Genomic DNA, 24,774 nt, shown 5'->3' with positions numbered 1-24,774 from the left:
GAGGAGGAGTAGAGGGAGGAGGAGTAGAGGGAGGGAGGGAGGGAGGGCTGGGCGGCCGGGCGGGGGCGCGCACGGGACGGTGTGTGAGGGAGCGAGCGGGCGAGGGGAGGGCGATACCGGGGCGGAGAAAGGCGGTAGCGGCGGCTCCGCTCTGCTCAGGGCTAGGCGAGCGGGGACAGACGGTGCCGAGCCGGGAGACGCGGCGGCCGGCGCCGCCGACCCGGGGCATCCTTCGTTGTCCTCCTCGCCCCTCCCCCGTTCTCTTTTTCTCTCCTTCCCCCGCTGTCCTCCGGGGCCGATCGCTACCGGCGGCGCGATCCCGGGGCGTTTCCGCGGCGCCCGTGCCGGCAGCGGCCGAGGGGGAGCGCCGGCCCCTCCCCTCCGCCGCCGGGACTGAGGGACCCCCTCCGCTCCGTCCCCGCCTCCGCCCCCCCCCCCCCCCCCCCCTCGCCGGGGCTCGGCGGAGAGAGGGCCCGGCCCCGGCTCGGCTCCCCCGGCGGCGGGCTCGGCGAGGATGTCGGGCGGCGGTGGCAGCCGGGAGGAGGAGCGGCGCAAACTCGCCGACATCATCAACCACTGGAACGCGAACCGGCTGGACCTGTTCGAGATCAGCGACCCCACCGAGGTGAGCGACCCCCGTCGCGGCAACACCCCCCCCCCCTCCGTTCCCTCCGTCCCCTCTTCCCCCGGCCGGCCCGCCGCGGCCCGGCCCGCCCGGGAGGTGAGACACCGAGCCCGGGGCCAGGCCGCGCCCGCCTCCGCGGTCAGCTTGGCCCCCCGTGCTGCCCCCCCGCCCCCCGGGCCGGCGGGCAGGGGGGGGGGGCTCGGACACAGGCCTCCCCCCCCGAGCTCCGGTGAGGCGCGGCCCGCTCTGGCCGGGGAGGAGGCTCCGCTTCTCGGCGGGGAGGGCCGGGGAGCGAGCGTCGGGCTCCTTGCTGGGCAGGTTGCAGCGACCGGGGGAGAGAAAGGGAGCGCAGGGCCGGAGCCTTCCTCCCCGCCTCCCTCAGGCACATGCCGGCCCGAGGCTGCGGGCCGGACGGCTCCCGGGCAGGAAACCCTCTGGGAGATGGAGGTGGCGAAAGGGGGCGGGCAGGGGCGGCGGTGCAGAAGCTACCCCCCCCCCCCCCCCCCGGCCCCGAAACGGGTTATCTCTGTGGGCCTTTTTTTGTCCGTCTGTGACTTAAACGGAGCCGAAAGGCGGCTGGTGGAAGGGCTGGACTGAGGAGCCTGGTGGTGGGCTTCTTTCTTTTTTTTGTTGCTGCTTGCTTGTGTCTTTAAATACTCAGCTTTGTGCAGCAGGCGCCTCTTGCAAAGCAACCCGCTCCGCTTCGGCGGCTCTCCCGGCCGCTGCTGGGCTCTGCGGGGTCAGCCTTCCCCCCCGCCGCGACGGAGGGAACGCCGGGCTCGCCGTGTCCGCAGGCTGCCAGCCCTCAGCCTCGAGTAAATATCGAGAGCAGGTTGGCAGTCCCGAGTTCACATGTTGTACCGGAAAAACACAGCGGGTGATTTCTTCCTAATGAAATGGGTGTTTCTGATGGCTGAGAGGGGTTGGGTTTTACTCCTTTTTTTTTTTAAAAAAAAAAAAAAGTAATGGGCGAACCACACCCTGCCGCTGCCCCTTGTCATGTTCCCTTTGGCTGGTCAGTGCTGTGCGGCGGGTTTGAAAGCGGCGGGGGGGGAGGGCTGGGGAGGCAGGTTCCAGCCCTGTTGGTGTGTGACGGTGCTCCCTGCTCGGAGGGTGGAGGCCGATCGTGCGCCTGTTCCCGGGGAAAAGGAGGAAATTCACACTTGCTCTTGGCCTGGCCCTGGTTGTTTATTAACACAAGCCTCTGAGAAATCGAGTTGGCTTGGTCTTGGAGCTTGCTCCTTTGCCTGCACCCAGGTGCTGGCTCCTAGCGCAGCCACGAAAAAGTCTTGAAAGCAAGTCTAAGATTTTTAAGTCTGTGATAGCTTGAAAAGAATTGCTTTGGGTATTTTCAGTTCTGCTTGGTGCAGACTGTTTCTTGAACGCCACGAGGAGGGTTTTCTGTGATCATTTCCTACGTCTTGCAGTATTTATCACAATTACAGCTCCTTGCTTGTATTGCTTAGGTTCTAACAGTATCACTGTTGGCTGACACTCGCTTGTTCAAAAAAGTGGCCCGATGCTAGCATGAAGGAGCCTTTGTGATTGTGTTTGAGAACATAGCATGGTCTTTCTGGAATTGCAGGTTGACTGCTAACTGTCGGTGGCTTATTTTTCGTCTGATGAATGCATTTGTCCATTCCCAATGCACTCTTAACTCCAACTTGTTTTCTTCATCTTTATGGCAGATTGTGCTTCTGTAGTTTTGTTAGTAGGTAGTTTAACAACTCTTAACATTTTTGAGGTCAGCTTTACATGTTTATCATAATTAACTAGACTTTGCACAAAAGCTACCAGCTTCATTATAGTTATTATGAAAAGAAATAATAATAATTTTACTTGCATTAGCTCCACACTTCTGCAGTTCAGCCTCTGAACCTGTACAGGAGCATACTTAACCACTGTCAACGATGACATTTATTTCAGTTGAACTACTGATAGTAAAAATTAAGTGCACGCCTATCTCTTTGAACGTCTGAGCTTTTTAGTCTACTATTTCTAAAAAGGTTTGATAAGACTGCAGGTGTGTTTACAACAAACCATGGCAGTAGGTAACAGTTTTATAGATAGAATATATTTTCCTTCCAGATAATTAAATACAAATGTTGACATTTTTTTCACCCTTACCATGAGCTGACCCAAATTTGGCAATATTTTCAACCCAGATGATGGGGTGATTTACATGTGTACTATTTATCAGCTTAAATGAAAGCCCTTTTACTAGACTGCTTGAGAGATGACAATCCTCTGTTGTTTTCCCTCCTTTTCCAGGCCCAGCTTGGCCATAAGGCACGTCTTGCTTATTGTAGGGGCTGCAGGGAGCGTGGCATCTGTGAAGATGCAGTAACCTGGATGGGACTTTTTGTTGGGTGTGCCTGAGCTGGGTCGAAGTGCATCATTTTAAACTGTTCAGATATGGTTGTTGGCCTGCTGGTTTAACTTTGCAGCTAGCACGTGCCCATACTGTAAACTGTCACCCAGGACCTTCTGGTTGTACATATCATGTTTAGAATATCAAGACTTGATGCATTTTAGTGATTCTCCAGGCATTTCTTCAGTGTAAACAATCTGGTTTAATTTTAAGTCTCCTTTACAGAGAGGGCAGGATTTTCTAAAGGAGCTAATCACTTCCTTACTAGTAGTGTTTTGGGGAGATTTGTATACTCAGAAGAGAAGAGTGAAAACTCATGTAAATTGACTAGAGTTGTGACAGTATAGCTAGGCAGTGACAGCGAAAGGTATTCTCATGTGACCTACTGATGTACCTCAGTGTTAGTTTGAAAGGTCTGATTCTTCGGTGAGACACAATTGCTCTAAGTCCATGGGGTCCCCATCGCTTTAATGGAGAGTGTGAAATGTGACTGGGTTTTGAATGTATAGAGTAGGATTTTGACAGTAGTTTAAATGTGTGGGGTTTTTTCAGAGAAGTGCTTCATGAAACAAATCTGCTTGAATTCCTGTTAGTATTTCATGGTGTAGACTAGTCCTAAGGGATTAGCGATCCACTTGTCTCTTTTGAGAGCTAGGCGCAAATTATTTCTTAAAGAATATCACCAGTAAGATAGGGAAAAGCAAGAGCCTTGGGTAGGTTATAGTATGGAGTTCCAATACTTTTTCCTAACTTATATGATATGAACAGTTAATTAAGTCATTCAGTGCTACTTTGTCCCAGCAAAAAACCAGGGATGACGGGAACTTTTTGTTACATGCTCAAAGTTGGTTATTCCTCTGTCTGTATCCCATGTGAAGAAGATTGAAGACTTCTTGGGAGTGAGGGTTTCGTATCTTCATTTGTGCTCTCACTGAAGTTCACTTGTGGACTCGTGCTTGAGAGCAAGGTGGTAGTTTTAACATTGTTAGGTATTTACCTATTTTAACACTTGTTGCTATTCTGAGAAATCTGTTAATAGTTTGCATTATTTTCATTTTGAAGATTTTATTTTTTATTCAGAAAGTAGCTGAGAGAGGCTCTGTGGCTTGAGAAGCTTATGAATGAACAAACCCAAACGTCTGTTTTGTAAAGCTTGAGTTAATACTAGTTAAACTCTAGTGGTGTCACGAGTGATGCTAGGTACAGACAGACCTCTGCTAAATAGCTCTGTAATGCTGGTATTTAAACTTGATTAAGCTTTACTGTATCTACTTCAAATGATGAGGCAGCTACCCACTTTTTCAAGTCTAAAGCAGGTACAGAAGGTTTGGGGGAAATGTGGGGTGAATCATGTTTTTGTTTGTAGATAACAGTGACATTCAAAATGAAACAGTATGTTAACCCTTCTCTTTAAAATCTGTCTCCCTTTACATTCCACTTTCTCCTTGCCTTTGTTCCACGTATTAGCAAGTTTTTGGATGCTTTTAATATTTGGCTTGCTTTTTCCTTTCTTTTTCTTCTTTTATTTGGTCAAGGATAGAAAGCAAAAAGACTTCAGACCTTTTGCAGTAGGAGATAAGTTGATATTTTGATCTTGATTTACGTCTTGGGTGATTATAGTACCCAACTTTTCAAAAAGGAGTAAGTTGAATTAATGATTTGGCAACAAGTACATAGAGTTGTTCAGAAGCTTGTAGATAAGAAATGATTTGCATTTATACACTTTCACTCTCCCCCCCCCCCCCCCCCCCCCCCCCCCCAACGAAAGTGCTTACTGGAATTAAGTGATTGATTGTAGAAAATAACTATATGGATGTTTTGGGCAAGAGCAAGGAATGCCAAGGCACTGCAGACTAGTATGTTGGCTAGAATAAATATAAATCCTTCTGAAAGCATTTGTTGGTTTAAGATGCCATACGTGAACTAGGCATTATAATTATTGTTGATCTTGATGACAAAATGAGGTTTCATCTTTAATGTACACTTTGATAACTGTATATGAGAGGAAGAGAAGCGCTGTGTTTTTCTGAACATGATTTGTGGGTTATGAATGTGAATTGTATTTAATTTTTTGAGAAAGACACTTTTTAGAACAGGTTGGGGGTTTTTTGATGGTTGCCCAAGGGCTTGGGTATTGTTGTCGGAAACATTGATCTGTTGTAGTTTTGTTTTCTGATGGAGAAAGCTGTTCTAAACTGATCTAATATATCTACGTGTTAACAAAAGTAGAAAGGTCTAATCAAATAGCTTGGACAAATAGCATGCTTTACGTTAAGAATTACTATTAATAGTGTTTAACGTCTGTAGTTAACGGCTATAGTTAAAAAAAATTAAAAAATGAGGAATTTGGAAGGTCTTTATGGCTATTTGATGATTTTTTTAAAAAAAATTCCTCCCCCCCCCCTCCCCCCCATCACTTCTGTAGGCTTTGCATCAAGGTATGAGGAATAACTCTTCAGAATGAGGGTGGGTGTTTTTTTGTTTGGTTTGGTTTTTTGGTTGTTGGTTTTTTATATTGACTTTCCCCCTGTTCTGGTGTTACATATATTTGGTCTAGTCAGTATGTTTTAAATTCTTTTTTGCTGGCTTTAAATACAAATAAGCAATCTATTTATGGAAAATGTTATGCAGGATGCTGGATATTTTAAAGTTAGTACAATTTTTGTCTTTATTCTTTGGGTTCAGATCTGATTCTGGTTCATTAAGGGTCATAGGGAAGACTGATACATGACATAAATTCATTTCCTTTTCAAAGTAGTTATGCAAGCTCATTACTTAAATCTAGCTAAAGCAGTAAGAATTAGGAATCTTTTAGGAATCTACAGAGCATTTAAAAACCTAGCTGCATGGTTGCTCACTCATAGGCTTTTAAAAATCTGGCTCCGAGACATTAAAAGGATTTGTGTGTTAAGATTGGGATTACCAGTGATGATGCCTGTTGCATTACAGGTGAAGCTAGTGGAAGCGCAAGTCTGGAGGTAAGGGAACACCATATCAACAGTAGAGATGCTTGAACTTTCTCCACTCATTGGACTCTACAGCTTTCAGTAGTTTTAATGAGTGCAACTCTGCATATATCTGAAAATACTGTCTTTTTAAGTGTACTAAACGTATGAAATGGAAGATAAATTCTCTTTGCAACGAATGTTTAAGCCAATATTTAGACGGTCTGGGAAGGTATCTTGTAGTCTTTAAGGACTGGTGTCTGCACTTTTTAGTGAGTAGAATGTTTTCTAATAATTACTACTACTGAACGGGCACAGTTCAAGAGGAGGTAAAAAGGCTGAGTCTGTTGAGTTCTAGTTCTGCATTGAAATGGCTGGAGAAAAAAAGTCATGGAGGCAGGTCTGCTCATTTGCATCAAAAGGACTACTTGGAGACCAGTTTAACTGAGTAAAAGCAAATAGTCTGTCTTTACAAATGAAATATAATCGCTACTATCTAGAGAGCGATAAGTTTGAATTAAGATTTTGACCACAATCTGTAGACATAATGGCATGAAAATATTTCTAGGAAGAAACTTTATGCTGTGCTTTTAATATTCCTTATGGAAGTTATTTCTTGAGTTAGTGGCTAATTAGGTCCATACAATTCAGGCATACTGGCTTTAAGAATTCCCTCCTGATGTGTGAATCTGTTCCCTGCCTCAAATGCCATTGACAAGCATTATTTTTCAATTGAAAAAAACCCCTAGTCCTCTGGACATGTTACGGATTTACTTTGTTTTCACAAGTGTGCTTTTTTCTGACAAAATTATTTCTCTTTCAAAATAGAATACAATTCTATGATTTTTGAGAAAAACCTTGCTTTATAGCTGCTAAAATTTTGCCTTTGTCCATGAGAAATATTCATCTAAATGGGGTAAGAAAAACAAAAACTTAGCTGGAAGTTGTTAAAAATTGACATGAACTGGTGTTTGTGATAAGAATGTAAATCATAAGAAACCACTCTGAATTTATGACAGTATTTGTTTGAAAAGTTGCTTTGTTGCAAATGATGGGAAATAGGTTGTGGCTATGCAAAATTTAGAGCACTGCATGAAGAATAACTTCTGGTCTTGACCAGTGGTTCCAATGATGGCGGAATTGAAAATTACTGTGTGGGGTAGTAAACTGAATGTTAAAATAAACTTAAGTCAAATTTAGCAGATATTCCAGGTAAGAGCAACCTGGACTAGTGGAAGGTGTCCCTGCCTGTGGCGGGGGGGGTTGGAACTAGATGATCTTTAAGGTCCCTTCCAACCCAAACCATTCTATGATTCTATGAAGTAATGGAGTATTTGCTCTGTTTTTCAACATGAACTTCAGGCTAATGGAAGCCTCTTCTGAAGTATATTTGAGTAAAAGACTACTTAGGTAATTCTTGTTTTTTTTTTTTTTTTTTTTTTTTTTTAAATTTTTGGCTAGGAAAAATATTTATGTATAAAGTGTATTTTGAGTGATACTCATTCCAGTGAATAGAGATATATGGGCTTTTACTTTTAGCTTGTGAAAAGGATAGAGCCTGTTAATTTCTGCTGTTAAGGTTGTTACGTTGATTTTGGAGATCTTTTCTCCTTGTAACGTTAATTTTTACCTTAAAAAAAATCAGCTGCTAGCAGTTAAATACAGTAATGTTTTAGGAGGATAGTTTTTTAAATGGGATATAAAATCCCAATGTATGAATGATTTCAGTAGCTGTTAAGCAATGTATTTACATAATTATGTTTGTCAAGTAGTTGAGATGAAGATAAGTGGGCAACATGTTGCATTAGGTCTAGCTCATAGCAGAGTTAAGAACTGCTGTATAAACAACTAGTGTGGGGTTTCTGCTGTCTAGTTTTATACATCAAAATTAGAAATGATAAATAATGTTGAACACACATCTCCCTGGAAATTTTTTGAGGTTTTTGTAAAAATAGAGTACAATAGATTTCTCTTTCTGAATAGAATCAAGATCATTAAAAATGAAAATTATCAAGGACTATAGCTTTTTCTAATTTATTGGGTTTCCTTTGCTCTCTTTTCTCTCCGCTTGTTTGTTTCCTCACCTCTTCATGCTCCTCTCTTGTTTTCAATGAAGGAAATGTAAACTTAACTGATTTGCATCGAGATGCTTCTTTCATTTTTATTGTTTGCTAAGCAATCAAGAATGTGGAAATTGGAGCTAAAATTTACAGTAGCAACACTAATTTTTAGCATTTTCATTCAATTCAGTGGCCTCTGTAAAGCGAATGTTCATATTTTCTTTCCCGAGTTGTTGCTCAGTGTTCTCTGTAGTCAAAGTGCATATCAAGGCCAACTTATTCTTTGTCTTTGTTTATCTTTATGACTGTGGGGCTTAGAAATACTCTTTAGCTAAATCCCTCCCCCCTGCCTCCCCCCCTGCCCCTCCCCAGTGACTGTTATCATGATAAACCAAACTAGATATTAGATAGTGCGTCTGGATGTATACATGATTTAGCTCATAATTCTAGGTAAAGACACTGCAGAGAGCCCCCTCTCCCACCCTTACTCTTTAATTGCAGCTAAAAGTTACTTACTGCTTTTCTGTAACTGTCCCTGTCTAGAAGTTTGATAATCCAAGATGAAAACAGGAGGCAACAGAGATAGAACTCTATTGATGAGAAGCAGTTCAGGTCTAGCAGTAACATTCAAGCTATCTTCCTGGACCGTACCATTCCCTGTGAGCTTACACTTAGTGAACAAATGTATATGGTCATAGCATAACTTTTTGCAGTGGGAGGGTAAGTTTTCCATGTGATTCGTTGCCCTCAATCATCAAATTGCAATTCTGCCTTTCATTGCTGTCTAGTTTGGTTCTCTGAGAGTAAGACTAAAAAATCTGCTTTGACCTAAGTCCAGGTGATGTTATATGTTAATGGCTCCAGGGTGGGTTTTTTGTTTTATTTTTTCATTGTTTTTATTGCTGCTTTGATATGTTGTACTCTGTTGTAAGTAGAACTAAGCAATATGAAAGCTCTCACAATAGCTCACTGCCTAGTACTAGAGTACAGTATCTTGATGGAACTGTTTTAAGGCTTGCCCTTGGTGAATTGTGTCCCAGGGCATGGCTGAATTTTGTGTCTATTCTGTAATGAAAGCACCCTTATAGTGGGGAAAAGGGAAAGAATGAGTTGTCTGGCAACAATATGTATTTGGCCAGTAAAGTATGTTGCCCATAGCAGTATCTATGAACTAAAGTTTCAGTGCCTAGATTTTTCAAGCACCCCATGAGCTGTTTCAGAGAGCTTTTTATTTGTCAGATGAGTTTTGTCAGTCCACACTCAAGTATTTTCTTGCAGGCAGATAGACAGCTTAATCGCGGTGTCATGCTTTTACACATATATTGTATTGCTCACAAAACCCAGTGGAAGATCAGAATCCCCCTTCTTAATGAAGATTAGCGTCTGTTGCATAGTCTGCAGTTGGGCAAAAGAGTTCAAACAACAAAGAAACCCTCCCCCAATGACTACAAGAAAAGGTCTCCTTCCCTCTGCCCTCCCAGAAGGTGCTCTACTTTGAGCAATGCATCAGCTTGAAATTAAAAAGGGCCCTTTAACCATTTTCTTGTTCTCAATTTTAGTAAAAACAATTATTCCATGTTCTTAATTTAAAAAATTATTTTTTTATTAAATGCTGTCTGTGATGCAGTGTGCTGCTGGACAGGAAGATGTTTATGTGGAAACAGATCAAATTGTACCAGGTTGTGTTTTAGAAAGCTTTGCATTGATAAAATGTTTTTTTATAATATCATTTCTTTTATGTTGAGAAATCTGGCTTGTATTCACCTTTCATGTATAGTTTGATAATATTTACTGTGTTCGGATCATATCCAAGCATTGCATACTTCTTATAGAATGCTGGGCATTTTATTAGGAAATATGTAAGTTGTTCCCATTTAAAGTGATAGCCTTATTGAACATGAATACTACTTATTTGCAGTGTAGCCAGAATGGAAGTTTTAAAACAGTTCTTTAACACTTAGTATTTATTCTGGCTATTGAAAGACTGGGATAGATTGTTTTCATATCTGGAAAAGGAAAATAATTTGAAACTTCTGATGGAAAGACAATGTTTACTAACGAAAACATTGTTCAATCCTGCTAATTGGTTTTGGTGGATTGCCTATTATGTCCAGTGTTTGCTGTATAGTGAGGAAACTCAAAGGTAGAATTACTTAAGATTAGTGCATTATATTATCTAATTCTTTAGCTTTGAAGCCTTTATTAAAAAAAAAAAAAAAAAAAAGGCCAAACAACTGTTGCCTTCTTAAAAAATTGGTGAAGTGCTCTAACAAAGGTCTTCTTTGTTTTGTGTAAGAGATGTATAGGAATATTTTTGATAAAGTCTCCAGAAATACTGAAACTGTATCTAGTATTACAAGAATGTTCTAGTTGTTGCCATAGCGCACCAAGGACTGTTTCAATAAATTCAGCTGTTATGCCTATAACAAACTGTTTTCAGACAGATAAGGATTGATATATAGACAAAAAGAAGAGAACAATGAAGTAATTTTATGTACTGACTATTGGCATATTCACTGAAGCCATCTACAAGCATCTAGAGACCTAACCATCCCAAAGTGATGAAATTATTACAGTCACGGGAAATGCTCAAGACATGAGCTGGGTTTGCAGTGTCTCAGGTGTTCTAGCCATTTAATAGGAGAAAAATGTGGAAGAAGAAGGGCATTGTCTCTATCCTAAAGCCTTTGTCAGGATTTACAGTGAAGAATCTGGTTTTCTGTTACATGCCGATTTCTGTCTGTCTCTATGTAGCTTTTGACTGAAGTTGGCCTGTAAGGTAGGATCTGTGATGATCTTAAAGTGTTTGAATTTTACAGTGTTCAAAATCATAGTAGAATTTTCTGAAGTAGTAACCAAGAAGATCTCTTAACAATTTGATACTGCCTCAGTATCTTGAGTATTAGTAGTTCTGAAGGAGCTACTAATTCTTGTTATTGGAAAGAAATTGTTTGCAGTGTACTGCAAGCTCCAGAATACTTTTGTTTCACATTTTGCTTTCTCACCTGCATTAAGATTAAGCATGAACTCGGAAAATCAGTGCATCAAATTTATGAGAGATTAGCCAAATTTGAAAACTTTGCCTTCTCAAAGTAATCTTCATTCATGTTGAGTGATAAGTGTCAAGTGGCAGCACAACACTTGGATAGCATTGTACCGATGTGAGACAGTGTTGTACTGCAGGCAAGTATTGTACAACGCTGTTGATAGTGGCAGTCTGAAATTTGTAAAAACCTATTGAAACTCAGCACTTACCTTAAGTGTCTGTCTTATCTTCGGTGTTCCACATTAGTCTCCAGGTCTTTGAGCATCTGTGTGTGCATGGATGCTAATAAATACCATGTATATCATTATAAATGCACTGATCTAGCTCTCAGTAAACCTGCCTATGTAGAACCCTTTTCTTCCACATTCCTCCCCCCCCCCGCTAGTCTGCCCCAAAAGTCTCAAATCCACAGCCCTAAACCAGACACACCCCAATCTTCTACTTAGGGTGAAAAATGCCAATTACAACAGTCTTCAGATGTGTTCATTCTGCTACGTAGGCTTCAGAAAGACCCTGGGAGCATGACTTTATGACTGTCCAGCTTTGTCAGTAGCTTCCCATGCGGTTACTGATCAGCCAGTCCTCTGGTACGTGCCATGTGGACTTTGGAGTTTGGAACGGCCAGACTGTTGCAGTTGGGCCTCTTTATAACTAGCTAGTCCCTGTGCTGATGGTGGCTGTGACAGTGGGGTTTTCTTTTAAGGGAGTGGGGAGAAAAGATGTTTATTTCTTGCTTGCTGTACTATTATAACCATAAATAATGTTTTCCTTATTTTGGAGAGGATTCCTTTTTCTAATACGCTTTCAGCCTGAGTGTCATCTATTCTGGGTACCTGCTAGCTGGAGACAGAATGAGTTTTCTGGCTTAACCTTGCACTGAATTCCTCAGCTGTTGAGAAGGGAATCTTGCACCAAGGGGAGAAATTCCTTCTAACCACCTCAAAGGTAATTAGAATGGTACTTATAGCAGGTAGAGCTAAATTTAGCCAAATCCCGAGGATAAACAGGGTGTTTCTTTATGGTGCAAAATGGCTGAGGCAATTTCTCTGATCCTTGATACACATGCCTTTTTCCTAGTTCCAACTCCCTTCCTTCCAAGGTAATACCATGACATTATCAGTAGCAGTAGAAGTCTGCAAGAAGAGTGAGATACCAGCATATTTCTGATACCTTTATACCCTTAATTTCTGAAGTAAAATATTGAAGAGCACTGTTCTTTGGCATGGCCGATAGATGCTTAAGTAATCTGAAGCCTTTTCCACCTCAGCAGCTGTAAAAGAGGATGAGTAGTTTCACATGTATGTACATACTCTGTTCTGCAGCCACTTCACCCACCTTTTGGCACTTCTGAGGCACAAAAAGCAAGCTGGTAGTGTTGACCCTCTTCCCCCCCGTCACTGCCATCTGATCGCCTTCATTGGGGTTGTCTTCTGCAACATAGAACTCTGTCCATCTTAGATTCTTTTCCAGCTCTATGGTATTGATGATAGCCAAAGGCAGCGATGGGTTTTTCTGCTACTAATGTTTAGCAGTTGCTTTGAGCTGATCCTTACCACTTCTACAGCATCCAGAAATACTGAATAGTAGCAGTTAAATTTGTCTGTTGGTATTCACTGTGGCTTTCAAAAACTTTGGCCAGCCCTATCACTGCCTTGTCCTCCACCCCCAATGGCCATTTGACTTAAATGTCATTAAATTTTGACAACACTTTAATCAGTGCTTAGTTTATTTCACAAATTTCTTTCCATATTTACATACGTGAAATCTGTGTCAAATGAAAAAAAGTTTTGACAAGTTTAGGTTCTGCTAAATCTTACTGTGTTTGTTGGGAAAAGCTGCTTACTTGCTATACACAAGTGGACTTTTTTTTTTGTGTTACTGACCTTTCCTGTTTATATATGCCAGTCCAAAATAACGTGGTAGTCTCACTTTTTCCTTACATTGACTATTGATATAAAAAGTTTTGTAGGTGGAACGTATGTGATGTGTTTTTTTTATGTAATGAGCAATTTCAAGTTTAATTCTTGAAAGTAGGCAATGCTCAATCAAAAATGTTTGGAAACCAATGATATTACTTGCAATTTTTTTTTTCTTAAAGTGCTTCTGCAAGATGATATTAAACGAGATGAGATTATTTAGATCATACTTAACTTCTTAAACTGTCTTGTGTTTGTATAAAAGAGATCTAGCATTCTCACTTTGTTATAATGTCTCTGGGACAATGGGATGGGAAAACAGCAATGCAGATACATGAAGTAATGTGTTGAAAACCGTGTTGTAAACTTGGTTACTACAGAGCCATAAAGAGAAGACAGATTTTTATGCATGTATGCAGTTTCCTATTTGCTGGATCATGCTAATTTGAGATTTCAACTTATAAAATATAGGGCGGAGCGGAGGAGATAATTACACTTAGGATGTCATGCACCACCACTACCATACCCCGTGCCCCGCAGTTTAAGTCTTAAGCTGACTGGTATGGTACAGCACAGAATGCCCCTTTTCTCTACTTGGTACCTGCATACAGTGAGAAATAGGTGATGTATCTTCACAGAAAACTGGAATAATTTTAATCTTTGGCTTTATTTTTTTGTTTCAGAAATACTTAGATATCAAATCTACATGTGACTGCCTCATTTCAGTAAATAGGTAACTTAAGTTTTGAACTTGATGAATAATTTCCCTTTTCCACATTTGTAACTTTCTGGTATTCAAACTGCTAGGAAGCTTATAAACTGTTGAGACAAGTATATATGTTTTATTAACATTCTTAAAGTGAATACTGACTACAGAATAAATTCAAAATCCCCAAATGCTTTGCAATAATAATAATAAAAACCCCAAACAAACTTGAATTAGTTACTCAAAGTACCTAATCCTAAAGAAAGCTTGCTTCTCATTGTGGATAATAACAAACAATAAACAGCACAGGTAATATGGTGTTAACTAAGAATATATGAAATATGTATGTCTTTTTGTTTGTTTTTATTTCTGTACAAATAAAATATTTTTGTACAAATAAGCCTGCAAAAGTTTAGGTCCTCAGTAGTAGAGAAACAAAACAGTAGCCAGCACACACATCACACTCGGAGAGATTGTTGGTTGTTAATTAAATAAGAAGAAAACAGGCTAGAGACTCCTTGTATTTTTAAATCCCTTTCCATTTTGGTGTACTGTAATCTTTGCTTCTTGACAGATTTTTTTGTTGGTGTTGGGGGAGGTAATCTTTTCATATTCTTATGACATACTCCCTCACTAATGAGAGGATAGACCTGTCTTGGTGTAACTTTTCAACTGCGTTAATCCTGATTTGCTGCAAAGATTCTTTGGGTAATATCACCAGTTAAAGCCTAAATTGTTTCATAGTGAGTCAGAATATACTTGGAATCTTGCATGGTAGTATCACTTATGCTTTCATTAACTATGTTTTAATATATGAGTAAGCCAAACCAAGTTACTAAATGCTTTTGTAATCTGAGCCTGTTTAAACTCGAAATACTCCTCCTGTTCACGGTTAATCATCTGCACTAATGTTTGTATTGTAACTTGTCCTTGGTCCATGTGTCACTGAAATGACAGTCCCCTTGATAAGAATAAAATTAAGGTATGATAGAATTGTCTTTTAGAGCAAGAAAATACTTGAAAGTAAGCAACCGATTCGTTTTCTGGTAGTTTTTTGCAATGTACTGATGACAAATGAAAGGTGGCAATTTTTTAGATGGAGTTAACTAAACATACAAGCCATGTCACTGGCTGCAAAACTACCTACTGGGCAGAAGTGCGGGACTTGCCGAGAGTAAAAATTCATGCACAATACGCTGGCAAACGCTTTCTTCTGGCAACTCCTGATTAACACAGCTGCAGAAGAGACCAGTTTTGTTAACCAGTGCTACATGACAAAAACAGTAATCTGTTGTCTTCTAGAAGAAAGCCTTAAAATAGAGCTGGTAGTGCTTTTTAAAACATAGCTCCTTTGGTAATCAAATGTGCCATTTGAAAGGTGAAATGAGCACATTCATGGGTGGATTCTGCAGTGCAAAGTTACTTTCCTGATTGGGGATGTGCTTTTCACTTTGTTATTCTACATTTTAAAAAGAATCATGTATCTCTTTTCTGTATATCTGAGACAGATTATAGAAAACTTAAGTGCTGAAAACTGCAAAATAAAATTTACTTCAGTATATTGAAAGGCTTAGATTGTATTTTCAGACTGAAAAGCATTTCAAGCATTTTTTTTTCCTAAAGATGAAGTGTATTCCAGAGATTTGGAATTTTTTTAGTAGTGAACAAATTTTAGTTAAAAGAAAAAATTGCCTTGTTTTAATAAAAATATATCTGATCTGGACTTCATTATTGTCAAAATACGCTCCTTGAGATCACTTTTTATTCTTGAAACAAGCATGAAAATTTTAATTGCTTAGTCGTCTAAACCTTACTAATGATGAAGAGTGGGTAGCCTGTGGCACAGGGAGGAGTTGCGTCTCCAAGCTCAGTAGTTCTTGATCACAGCTTGAAAATGAATGGATGTTGGAATTACCATTTCTGACTCTGACGTTGCAAATTAGTCCATCTCACTTTATGAGTCTGTCCAAACAGAACAGCTTGCAAAATGGAGACCTATATCCTTATAGAGAAAATTATAGTTGCTCCTTTTTGCTGTTCAGCAGAACCTCTGAAAAATTTGGCTTTGGGGAAAAGATGTTCTATTTCTGTTTGTTCATTTGTTTACCTTTAGCAATTTGAGACATTCTGTAGCTTTAAAATTTTAGGCCGCAGACCTTGTGGAGGTGGCATTATTGGAAATTAACATCTTGAGAGGGAACAGTGTTTATAGTTGGTCAAGACTTCTGTATAGTTTGGTCAGGTGTCTCAATTTGTAAAGGCCCAAACGTGTTTTTTACTGTATGGCAGTTTGATTTCAGGACAAAAGACTAAAAATGTGATTCCTGTCTTCTACAATCTGTCAAATTAATTAGTCAATTTCATTATTCCTAATTTCCCTGCTGTATTTAGTTTTAATTAAAAAACAAAAAAATAATTTGCTGGACTGTAACTTTTGGGGGTCTGAAATGCGTGCTGTCTCTTGGGTATGTGTTTGAAAGGTATGAATCAAAAAGCTGAACAAAACCAACAGTTCTTCTCTGCTTGACAGAACAGTTCTTCAAAGCTCAGGTAGCTCACTTAGCATTAAGAAAAACTGATTTAATTATTGCATTAAATAATTTGAAAAGAAACTGGTACAGATTGTGTTGATAGTTGCCCATATGCCTTCTGTATTGATAATTTCCAAACTTCTGACAATGAGGACCACATTTTTACAGTGCTGAAATGGAGACACTCGTCCATGTGATTTTGTGAATGTACATAACTTTCAGATATTTAGTGATCACCTGACAACAACTACTAAATATCAGGTTGCTCTTAAAAGATGACAAGGTGATCTGCATGTTAAAAGTAGTGTCAGTGTCCCTGTGGAGGAGCAGTCTTTTCCGCTGCTCTGGGTATCCAGATCACAGCTTGGAAAAAACTCATCACTGGCAGATACAGGCTGTGTAGGTTTTACAATGAATTATTGTTAGTCTAGGACTCTCAGCAGGGGTAAATATTTACTTGGGAATTTTTGACTATGAAACTGTTGACAACGATTAGGAAAAAACCTTCATTTTTAGTATAGAAGGTATAGTATAGTATCATTTCTAGAACCAGCACTGTGACAAATTCACACAAGGCAGATCCTAGACCTGTATAATGTAAACAGTATCTCCATTGTCATACAGCTATAATTACACAGTGGCATGTAGAAAGTAAGACCATGACTTTTTTCTATTGTTACATTCAACTTATTAGCTACATACTGGTGTGCCAGCTAAATTAAGTTCAGAAAATAAGATCTGTCATCTGCAAATTGAAATTAAGGAGACATTTAAAATTAAATTGGGTACCTAATATTTTGAGAATAATAAGGTGAACCACAAGTGCATTCTTCTCCTTGGAATAAGACTATTATCTTTCCTAATTATTTTATTTTTATTTTTTTTAAGTGTGCAGGAGGAAGGCTGTTCCTCTAACTGTTTTGTGGATTTGGGGCTTTTTATTTCATTTTGGTTTATTGTTCACGAGAACACTGAAGCAAAGAGGCTTCTCTTAGTGTCTGAAGTTCAGATACTGTTTGGGCCTCTTTCCTTCCTCCTGCCCTCTATGTCTACTTGTATGAAGTGAACAACTGAGAAGCTTGAAACTAGACTGTTAATGTAATTAGACCAGTGTTTCTTCATTCTTCTCTTGATCTCTCTTTTGTCTTGGTCTACCCCACTTTCCTTTCATTCCTGCTTTCTGAGTTTGTTTTCTTCTCATGTTCTGTTGGGTTGTGGTGTTCTCCTCAAAATCAAGTTGTACTGCTGTGGTTAGCGTGTGATTATTATTATTTATTAGTAATAATAATAATATTTCCACCCACTCCTGCCCTCCTGTGCCCCACATGCCCTGTAGCAACTAGAGGATAGTGACAAATTGGTATTGATGGCAGTGAATCACTTTCCCTGTTGCACTCAGATGCTTTGTCTGGAACTTCAGAACTGAACTGTGTTCAAAAGTAACATACATAACCTGAGGAAATCTCACCAGTTTGAGGATATAGGGAGGTTGGGGAACATTTAGTTTTTTAATTTTTTTTTCAAAGCCTTTTCTTCTGAGTCCTTGCCTTAAATTTCTGTGTTTGTCTTGCTTTTTCTGGTCTTTCGTTGCTTTTTGGTTGAACAATCTTTCTTGAAGAATGAACAGGACTTATGTTAAAAGAATCATCCTGATGACCTATTTATGCTATAAAATATCACTTTGTATTCTTAAAGGAAAAATTAGTTAGAGGCTAGTCTTAGTGTCTTGCATTGGTAAATAGAGTAAGCAAGGTTATTTTAGAGCCACTGTACAGTGGTTCACATGATAATATTTGAAAAAATGTTTTCAGGCTTACAGTTCACTTTATCTATATTAAAAGTGAAATCATTATGCAGTTCACTAACTACAAATGTGTTCTGCAAAATAAAACTTTTCAGATGCCAGTGAATAGTCAAGTAGTGGAACAGGTTGCACAGGGAGGTTATGCAGTTTCTGTCCATGGAGGTTTTTAAGACCAGATTGGATAAAGCTGTGAACAGCCTGATCTGACCTCAGAGATGACCTTTCTTTCAGCAGGAGATTGGATTGGAAAATTCTGAGGTTCCTTCCTCCCTGAATTATCCTGTGATCCTAGATGGATCAATGGCATGTGTGCCCGTTCCAGTTTATTTCCATCTGGGATGGATTGCATTGCATTAGTTGGAGAAATGACTCGATATGTGTAGTAGAACCACTTATATAGGCTTTACTGTCTCTAATCTCTACCAGTTGGACTCATACCTGAAGAGGAATTTGCAAATGTTATGCTGCTACTTAAACTACTTTATTTAGCTTTATTCATCCCTTCTTTTGTCATGGCCCTCCTTGTGCCATACATGTTGGGACATTTCGGTATCAGAGCTCTCCCGTTGGTCTCGTCCTCTATTCTGTGCTTGGAGGTCAACTTGCATGAACTAAGGATATCTGCCTGCCTGGCCGATGTAATAATTAGTGTTTTCTGTAGGAGAATGGTCTTTGGAAATCAATTAGCCTGTCCTCCATAGAATTTTGAGTAAGAACATAGGATATCTTGGTTTGGAAGAGACCTCAGGAGGTTTCTAGTCCAACCTTCTGCTCAAAGCAAGGTCAGCCCTGAGGCCCCTCAGGGTTTTACCCAGTAAGGTCTTGAAAACCCCTTAGGGCCAGGTACTACATGACCTCTCTGGTCACCCTCTTCCACTGCTTAACTGTCCTAATAGTAAAAAAGCTGTTTCTTATATCCAGTTTAAAGGCCTCTGTTGTTTCAACTTATGTCCATTGTCTCTTGTCCTCCCACCATGCACTACTGTGAAGATCCTTGCTGCATCTTCTTGATGGACTCCTTGTAGATACTGTGGTCTCCCCAAAGCCATCTCTTCTCCAGGAGGAGCAAACCCAGTTCCTTCCATCTCTCCTCTTAAGACAGTTCTCCAGCCTCCTGACCATTTTGTGGCCCTCTGCTGAACTTCAGTTTATCTCTGTCTTTCCTGTATTGTTGGCCCAAAACTGGACTGATGGGTAGAGGAAGATAATAATTTTACTTGATCTAAAGCCTATATTCCTCCTATTAATATACCTCAGGATGTTGTTGACCTTCTTTGCTGCCAGGGCATGCTTCTGAATCATCTTCAGCTTGCTGTCCACCAAGATCCCCAGGTCTTTTTAGCAGAGCTGCTCCCCAGCCAGTCATTCTTGAGCCTGTGTCGTTGCAAGACATTATTCCTTTCAGGGGCAGGACTTTGCATTTGTCCTCATTGCATTCCATGGAACTAAAAAAACAGCTCAAAAATCCAAACCAAAACCAAAGCAAAAAAACCCCAAACCAACCAACCAAAAAAAACCCTACCAAAAAACCCAAAACCCAAACCCCCACCTTGTAGAACTTACTCTGGCAAAACATTTAGGCATGTGCTTGAGCGCTTTGAATATTGAAATGCATAGATCCTTTCTGAAGTTGAACACAGCATTCTTTACCCCTCTCCTGCCCAACTTTTACAACTGAAAGTACCTTAATGTTTCAGGATCACTTTATGTATCCTTTGATTTAGGCACACATTGAAGGGAACATACTTTGCTTTTATGTTAGACTGGGGGAAGAGATTGGATGAGGTCCTAATACTGCAGGATGAGAAATTATTGTAAATTGTCTAAATTCCACTCTGTTTTCTTCCCATTTTCTGCTCCTGTGTTTCCTCCTTCTCCAGATCACACTTCTGTATGAGTTACTGTAATAGATACTTGGCAGTGAATGAGTTATGCTGGATTATTTTGGTGATATGTGTTTATTGTGAATAGTATTTGCTTTTACTCCCGATTATTATTAGCTTTATAATACTGTATTTTGTGCAGCATGGTGTGTTGACTAGTTATATTCTTCATACTGAACCTCACGTTCTTTGTGTTTTGAATTCTGCTGTTGTGATATGGGTCTCTGTGTGATGTCTTAAAAAAAAGTCTCAGGAAAACAGCACACGTTGCTTGGGGAAGTGGTAGCTGCTGAATGTATCTTGTATTTGTGATGTTTAGAAACAAAAAGTTTTATCTACAAAATGTTGATTTTAACTACAGAAAGGTCTTTTTCCATGGTATCAGAACTTCAAAACATCTGGTATTGTTGGTTAGATATGGAGATTATGTAAATTGCATGGAAATATAGCTATGCTAATAGTGAAACATTTTTGGTGGAAGAAATGCTGAAGTACTACTTTGAAAGTAGACTATAATCTCATCTGGCCACAGATGTTTAATATTACTATTTGTTGCTTCAATGGGGCATTTTTACCATAAAAATTTAAATCACAACTTTGAAACTTGGGTAGTGTTAATCTGTTAATTCTGTAAATTTTCCAAGGCTGGTATTAACATAACAGGAATTTAAAACCAAAATAAGTCAAGCAAGCAAAACCCCCAAACCTCAACATTAAATTTTATATGTTGATATTAATTTTAAACAAAGCTTTAAATCACCTTTCCTGCATGTTGTGTTGGAATCTATTTTGATGCAAACTTGCTACCCATTCTTAGGTAGTTAAGTTACCACTTCAGCTGCTAACCCCTGGGTTCAGGTGGTTGTTCTTGGATTTCCACCTAAAAAACATGGTTAAAAAGGTTTATTGCACACTCTGGGAAGTCCATAGGTCAGGACTGATTTGTCCCAGAAGTTCAAAGATCACAATCTGGAGTTCCTCAAGAAAAATAACCTTCCAGAAGTCTCCTTTCATAAATGGAAGCAGTTCAGCTGAAGACGGTGGCAGCAGTGTGCGGTGGAGAAAGACTGCCTGTGTTATGACAATATGAATTCTTACCGTTGAATGAACAAACTCTTGAAGGAGCTATTGAGTTGTATTCTGTGAGATCTGTACCATCTGCTCTCAATTCTAGGAATGAAGCTGCTGCCTAGTCTAAGCAATGTACAAATACAGAAATGTATTGTTTATTTTTAAGTGCATTATTCCAGACCAGGGGTGGATAGGAAGGGTGATGATTAAGCATTCAGCTTTTCAGTCATCTTTATGTTGTTCATATCTCCTCCCAACTCCACACACCCAGTCTCATAACTGGGGATCTGACCGACCTGCCCTCTGAAACTTCCTCACTCTTCTGTAAGCAGACAGTGGCAACCCTTTGTGAAACAAGGAGCAAGGAGCTGCGAAATGATGAGGCAGTATTGGTTTAGTTGCTGATCTGTTGGAGTAGGTTTGTTCTGATGCTTAAATGAGAAGTAAGCAAGTGACTGTCTACTTAAAATTTTGAGCACTTAATCAACTGAATCAATCCCATACTTATCTTTCTGCCCCTCTTCGTGACTAAAAGTGAAACCAGATTCTTATCTTACCTGGTATTGCAACAAAACAGTAATTCAAGGTGCTTTATATCATTTTAAAATAGTAATGAAAAATCAGTGTTAATGAGTGGGAAAAGAGCTGCCTTGCTACTGTTTGGAAATAGAAATTTTTCATAAAACATGAATAGTCTTGCACAGAACACTTAATCTAATTAGAGACTCAACCCCAAAACATTTGAGAGAGTAAGATCAACGACTAGAAAATAGTAACTCAAACTTTTTTTTTTTTAAACTCAGGCATATACCTCAGCTCTATTGTTTGAAAAATTAATTGTGATTTCTGACAGAATCCCTTTTGACAAAATGTTGCTGAAGTTGGTCTTTATGCTTGTACCAGATGATACCTTTTTCTAGATTATTTATGCTATTATGAAGAGAACTGTAAAGGAAATGAGGAGCTTCCTATGTAATCAAGTGGTCAACTGCCGTTTCCTCTATCGGGAATAGCATTGGCGATTACTCAGAGTCGCTGCATTTGCATTGTTGTCCTGAGTGAGGAATAAGAGACTCTGAAGCAGTAGGAGGGAAGGAGAAAATACAGTGGCCATGGCTGAAATAGTGCAATTGTAGAAAGAGGGTAGATTTTTGTGTCCATAGTTATGAGGTACTTTCAAGTGCTGCTTTGTTTTAATGACTATTTGGTGGCACAATTAAATGTTAGTTTTAGCAGGTTTAACTGAGCTTTTTTAAACACGTTTAACCCACCCTACCTCTGGACTGACTTTCTTAATTATGACTGCTTCCTCAAATCTCATTTTCTTTTAATAGTTTTGCTTACCTTTTTCTTCTGGCTTGTTTTTTGAAATGATGCTACTGTGATCTCTGCAGGACATCGGAGATTCACAGGACTGTAAAACTCGCTCGGTGTTTGTGTGTGGACAACATCTGAGATGACATCTGACTTAGTGTTTTGCAGGAGGTCTCTGGCACCACTGAGTAATTCCTCCACCATTTGTGTCATTCCTACTTTAACTGAACCCTTGTCAGTATTGTCTTTTTTATGCCCAGGACATGAAAAATACTTCAGATGCTAGTGTTAGCAGCCAGTCATTGTAGCTCTAATGTACTTTGTACTTGGCAGCTCCTGACATTTTGGGGAAAACGTTATTTCCAGTAGAAGAATAACATCAGCTTAGTATCTGATAACTTCAGTTATTATTAAGTTACTTTTAGTTGAAATAATAGAAAGCTGTATTTATTTTTATGCAATGCTACTCTTAGAGGACATAGCATCTAATGTCTATTGAAATATAGCCTGATTTTATTTTAATAGCCTTTCTTAGGCCTTTTATACTGAGTTTCAAATACCGTATTACTTCCATAGTGTTTGTTTGTTTGAGCCTTAGACAAGTGAAACAGATGTTTAGACAGGGATGACAAAATACCTGAATTCCCATAGATAACCAACTTATTACCGCTAGATGCTGTTGAAGCTAGCCTCTAACATACTCCTGGTTAGTTGGGGTTCTGGATCTGCAAAGGTATTCCTTGCTTCTGTAAACTATTGTTCTTGGGGGTTTTTTTGGGCACCAATAGCTAGCTACACAAGGGAAAAGTATGAGGATGAGATTTCATATTTATAGCTTAAGCTAGTAAAATGGTTTTCTAGCAGCAGAAGAGTGCTCCCCTCACCCCTTCTTCAATTGAGTGGGTTTTTTAAATCCGCCCTTTATGCTGGCATTGGGTCTTATGTGACTCAAGTTCTTAAGGAAGCTGGGAGACTAGAGTTAATTCTCTTTGGCCTTTTCTCTCTGAACTAGCTCATTAGAGCTCATTTAAATGTTTGTGTTGAAGCAATGAAATGACGTGTAGCTGGAGGGGGGGTGGGTGGAGAAAAGGAAAGCCCCTTCAAATGGAACTGGTAGTTGCCATTGGATTAGCCGAATGTCATACTCTCCCTCGCTGCCATGGACAGACAGGACACATGGAGTAATTTTGCTCCTGACGTGTAACCTTTCAGTAATCAGCAGTTAGGGACTTTTCAGGGAATTTATTCTAGTTTATGTGAATAGTACATTCCATGATCTGTTCTAATAATAATAACAATGTGGAGGGTACAAAAAAGAGAGCATTCAGGTATAGAGATTTTTCTTGTTAAATGGACTTGTTTACAGAGCAAGACCTTTCAGCCAATGAATTTCCTTCCAGTCTGGCAAAACATACACTGTTGTAGATGGGAACAAGTGTGGAGCCTCCTAGGAGAAAAAGAAACTGCTAGGTAATTGGAAGGTAAAATGCTTCTTTCATGAGAAGAAGGGTGCCAGCTCAAGGACAAAACATTCAAGTGTATTGTTATGTTGATAGCTACACTGTATCTTCTGTTTCAAATCTAAAAGTAAATAGAGTAGTGAGGGAGTAAAATCGGAACCAAAGCAGTATTTTGGTTGTGCAAGTACCTTAGTAAGAAATCTGTTTATATGTTTAGGACTACTTTGAATGAGCTTTTGTGTTAGAATGGAGGAGGAATTTGTTTGTTGTATGAGAACAGTCCAAAAAAAGCTTCACAAAACAGTGAGTGCAAAATCACTATCAGTCTGAAGGTACTGTAGATGGTGTTACTGCAGAGAAAGCTCTTTTTTAACTTGTCAGCAGTTGTTTTTAAATGCAACTAACTGAAGCTGAATGTCATTCACCAAGCACCGTGCTTGGTGAAATTGTTGCCAAAGATTATACAACAGGATTAAGTGGGATTTGCAGAGAGAAGGCTATCAACAGGCAAATTTTGCCAAAGTATTACAACTACTGTAAAGATTTTTCCAAGCTATCTGTGCCCTTGGTAGTCCTGTCAACCAACATTAAGATAACTAATGGCATTAATAAGCTGCTTCATAGCTTTTAAGAAATGACCTGATTCCTTTAAAAAAAAATAAAAATAATTCAAAATTATAATTCCTGGAGGAGTTTTTGAGTGACAGAATTAAAAATAACCATTTTTTTGGACTCTCTCTCCTGTTTGGAAGTTGCAACATGGACCCAATATTTCTTTTAAATGTTCAAAAAGGTTGCAGTTAATGCTTCTAATCATGTCTAAAACTGTGTGGTGTTTTCATGTGTACATTTGGCTACCTGTTTGGTTGTACCTGTAGTGAATGAATAATCTTTTTCTTGATGTATGGTAGAAGTAACTAGAAGGATGTCAGCTTTTTGTGCATGTGTTCTCAAGGTGAAGCTGCACATAAGCACTGTGATTGTGCATCTTTGGTTATGACACAGCTGATATCTATCACTAAATTTCATTCAACAGTGCAGA

General features: G+C 39.6%; 1 protein-coding gene across 24 annotated transcripts in view; it reads left to right on the top strand.

Moving 5' to 3' along the window:
• The first annotated feature begins 428 nt into the window (after positions 1-428).
• AFDN (afadin, adherens junction formation factor) overlaps positions 429-24,774 on the top strand; it is a 132,506-nt gene continuing 108,160 nt past the window's right edge. For 11 of the 24 annotated variants that reach the window (XM_049830946.1, XM_049830938.1, XM_049830947.1 and 8 more), the window contains exon 1: positions 430-625. In XM_049830946.1, the coding sequence (XP_049686903.1) occupies positions 515-625 (111 nt within the window). In that variant the 5' untranslated portion in view covers positions 430-514. Of the gene's footprint in view, positions 626-24,774 lie in introns of all 24 variants that reach the window. The other 13 variants (XM_049830961.1, XM_049830953.1, XM_049830951.1 and 10 more) reach the window with 2 other exon arrangements.

This window comes from Accipiter gentilis, chromosome 28 (assembly GCF_929443795.1).
Source record: "Accipiter gentilis chromosome 28, bAccGen1.1, whole genome shotgun sequence".
In the NCBI taxonomy this organism is placed as follows: domain Eukaryota; kingdom Metazoa; phylum Chordata; class Aves; order Accipitriformes; family Accipitridae; genus Astur; species Astur gentilis.
The sequence above is the reverse complement of the archived record's forward strand: the minus strand, read 5'-3'. Positions and strand labels throughout refer to the sequence as shown.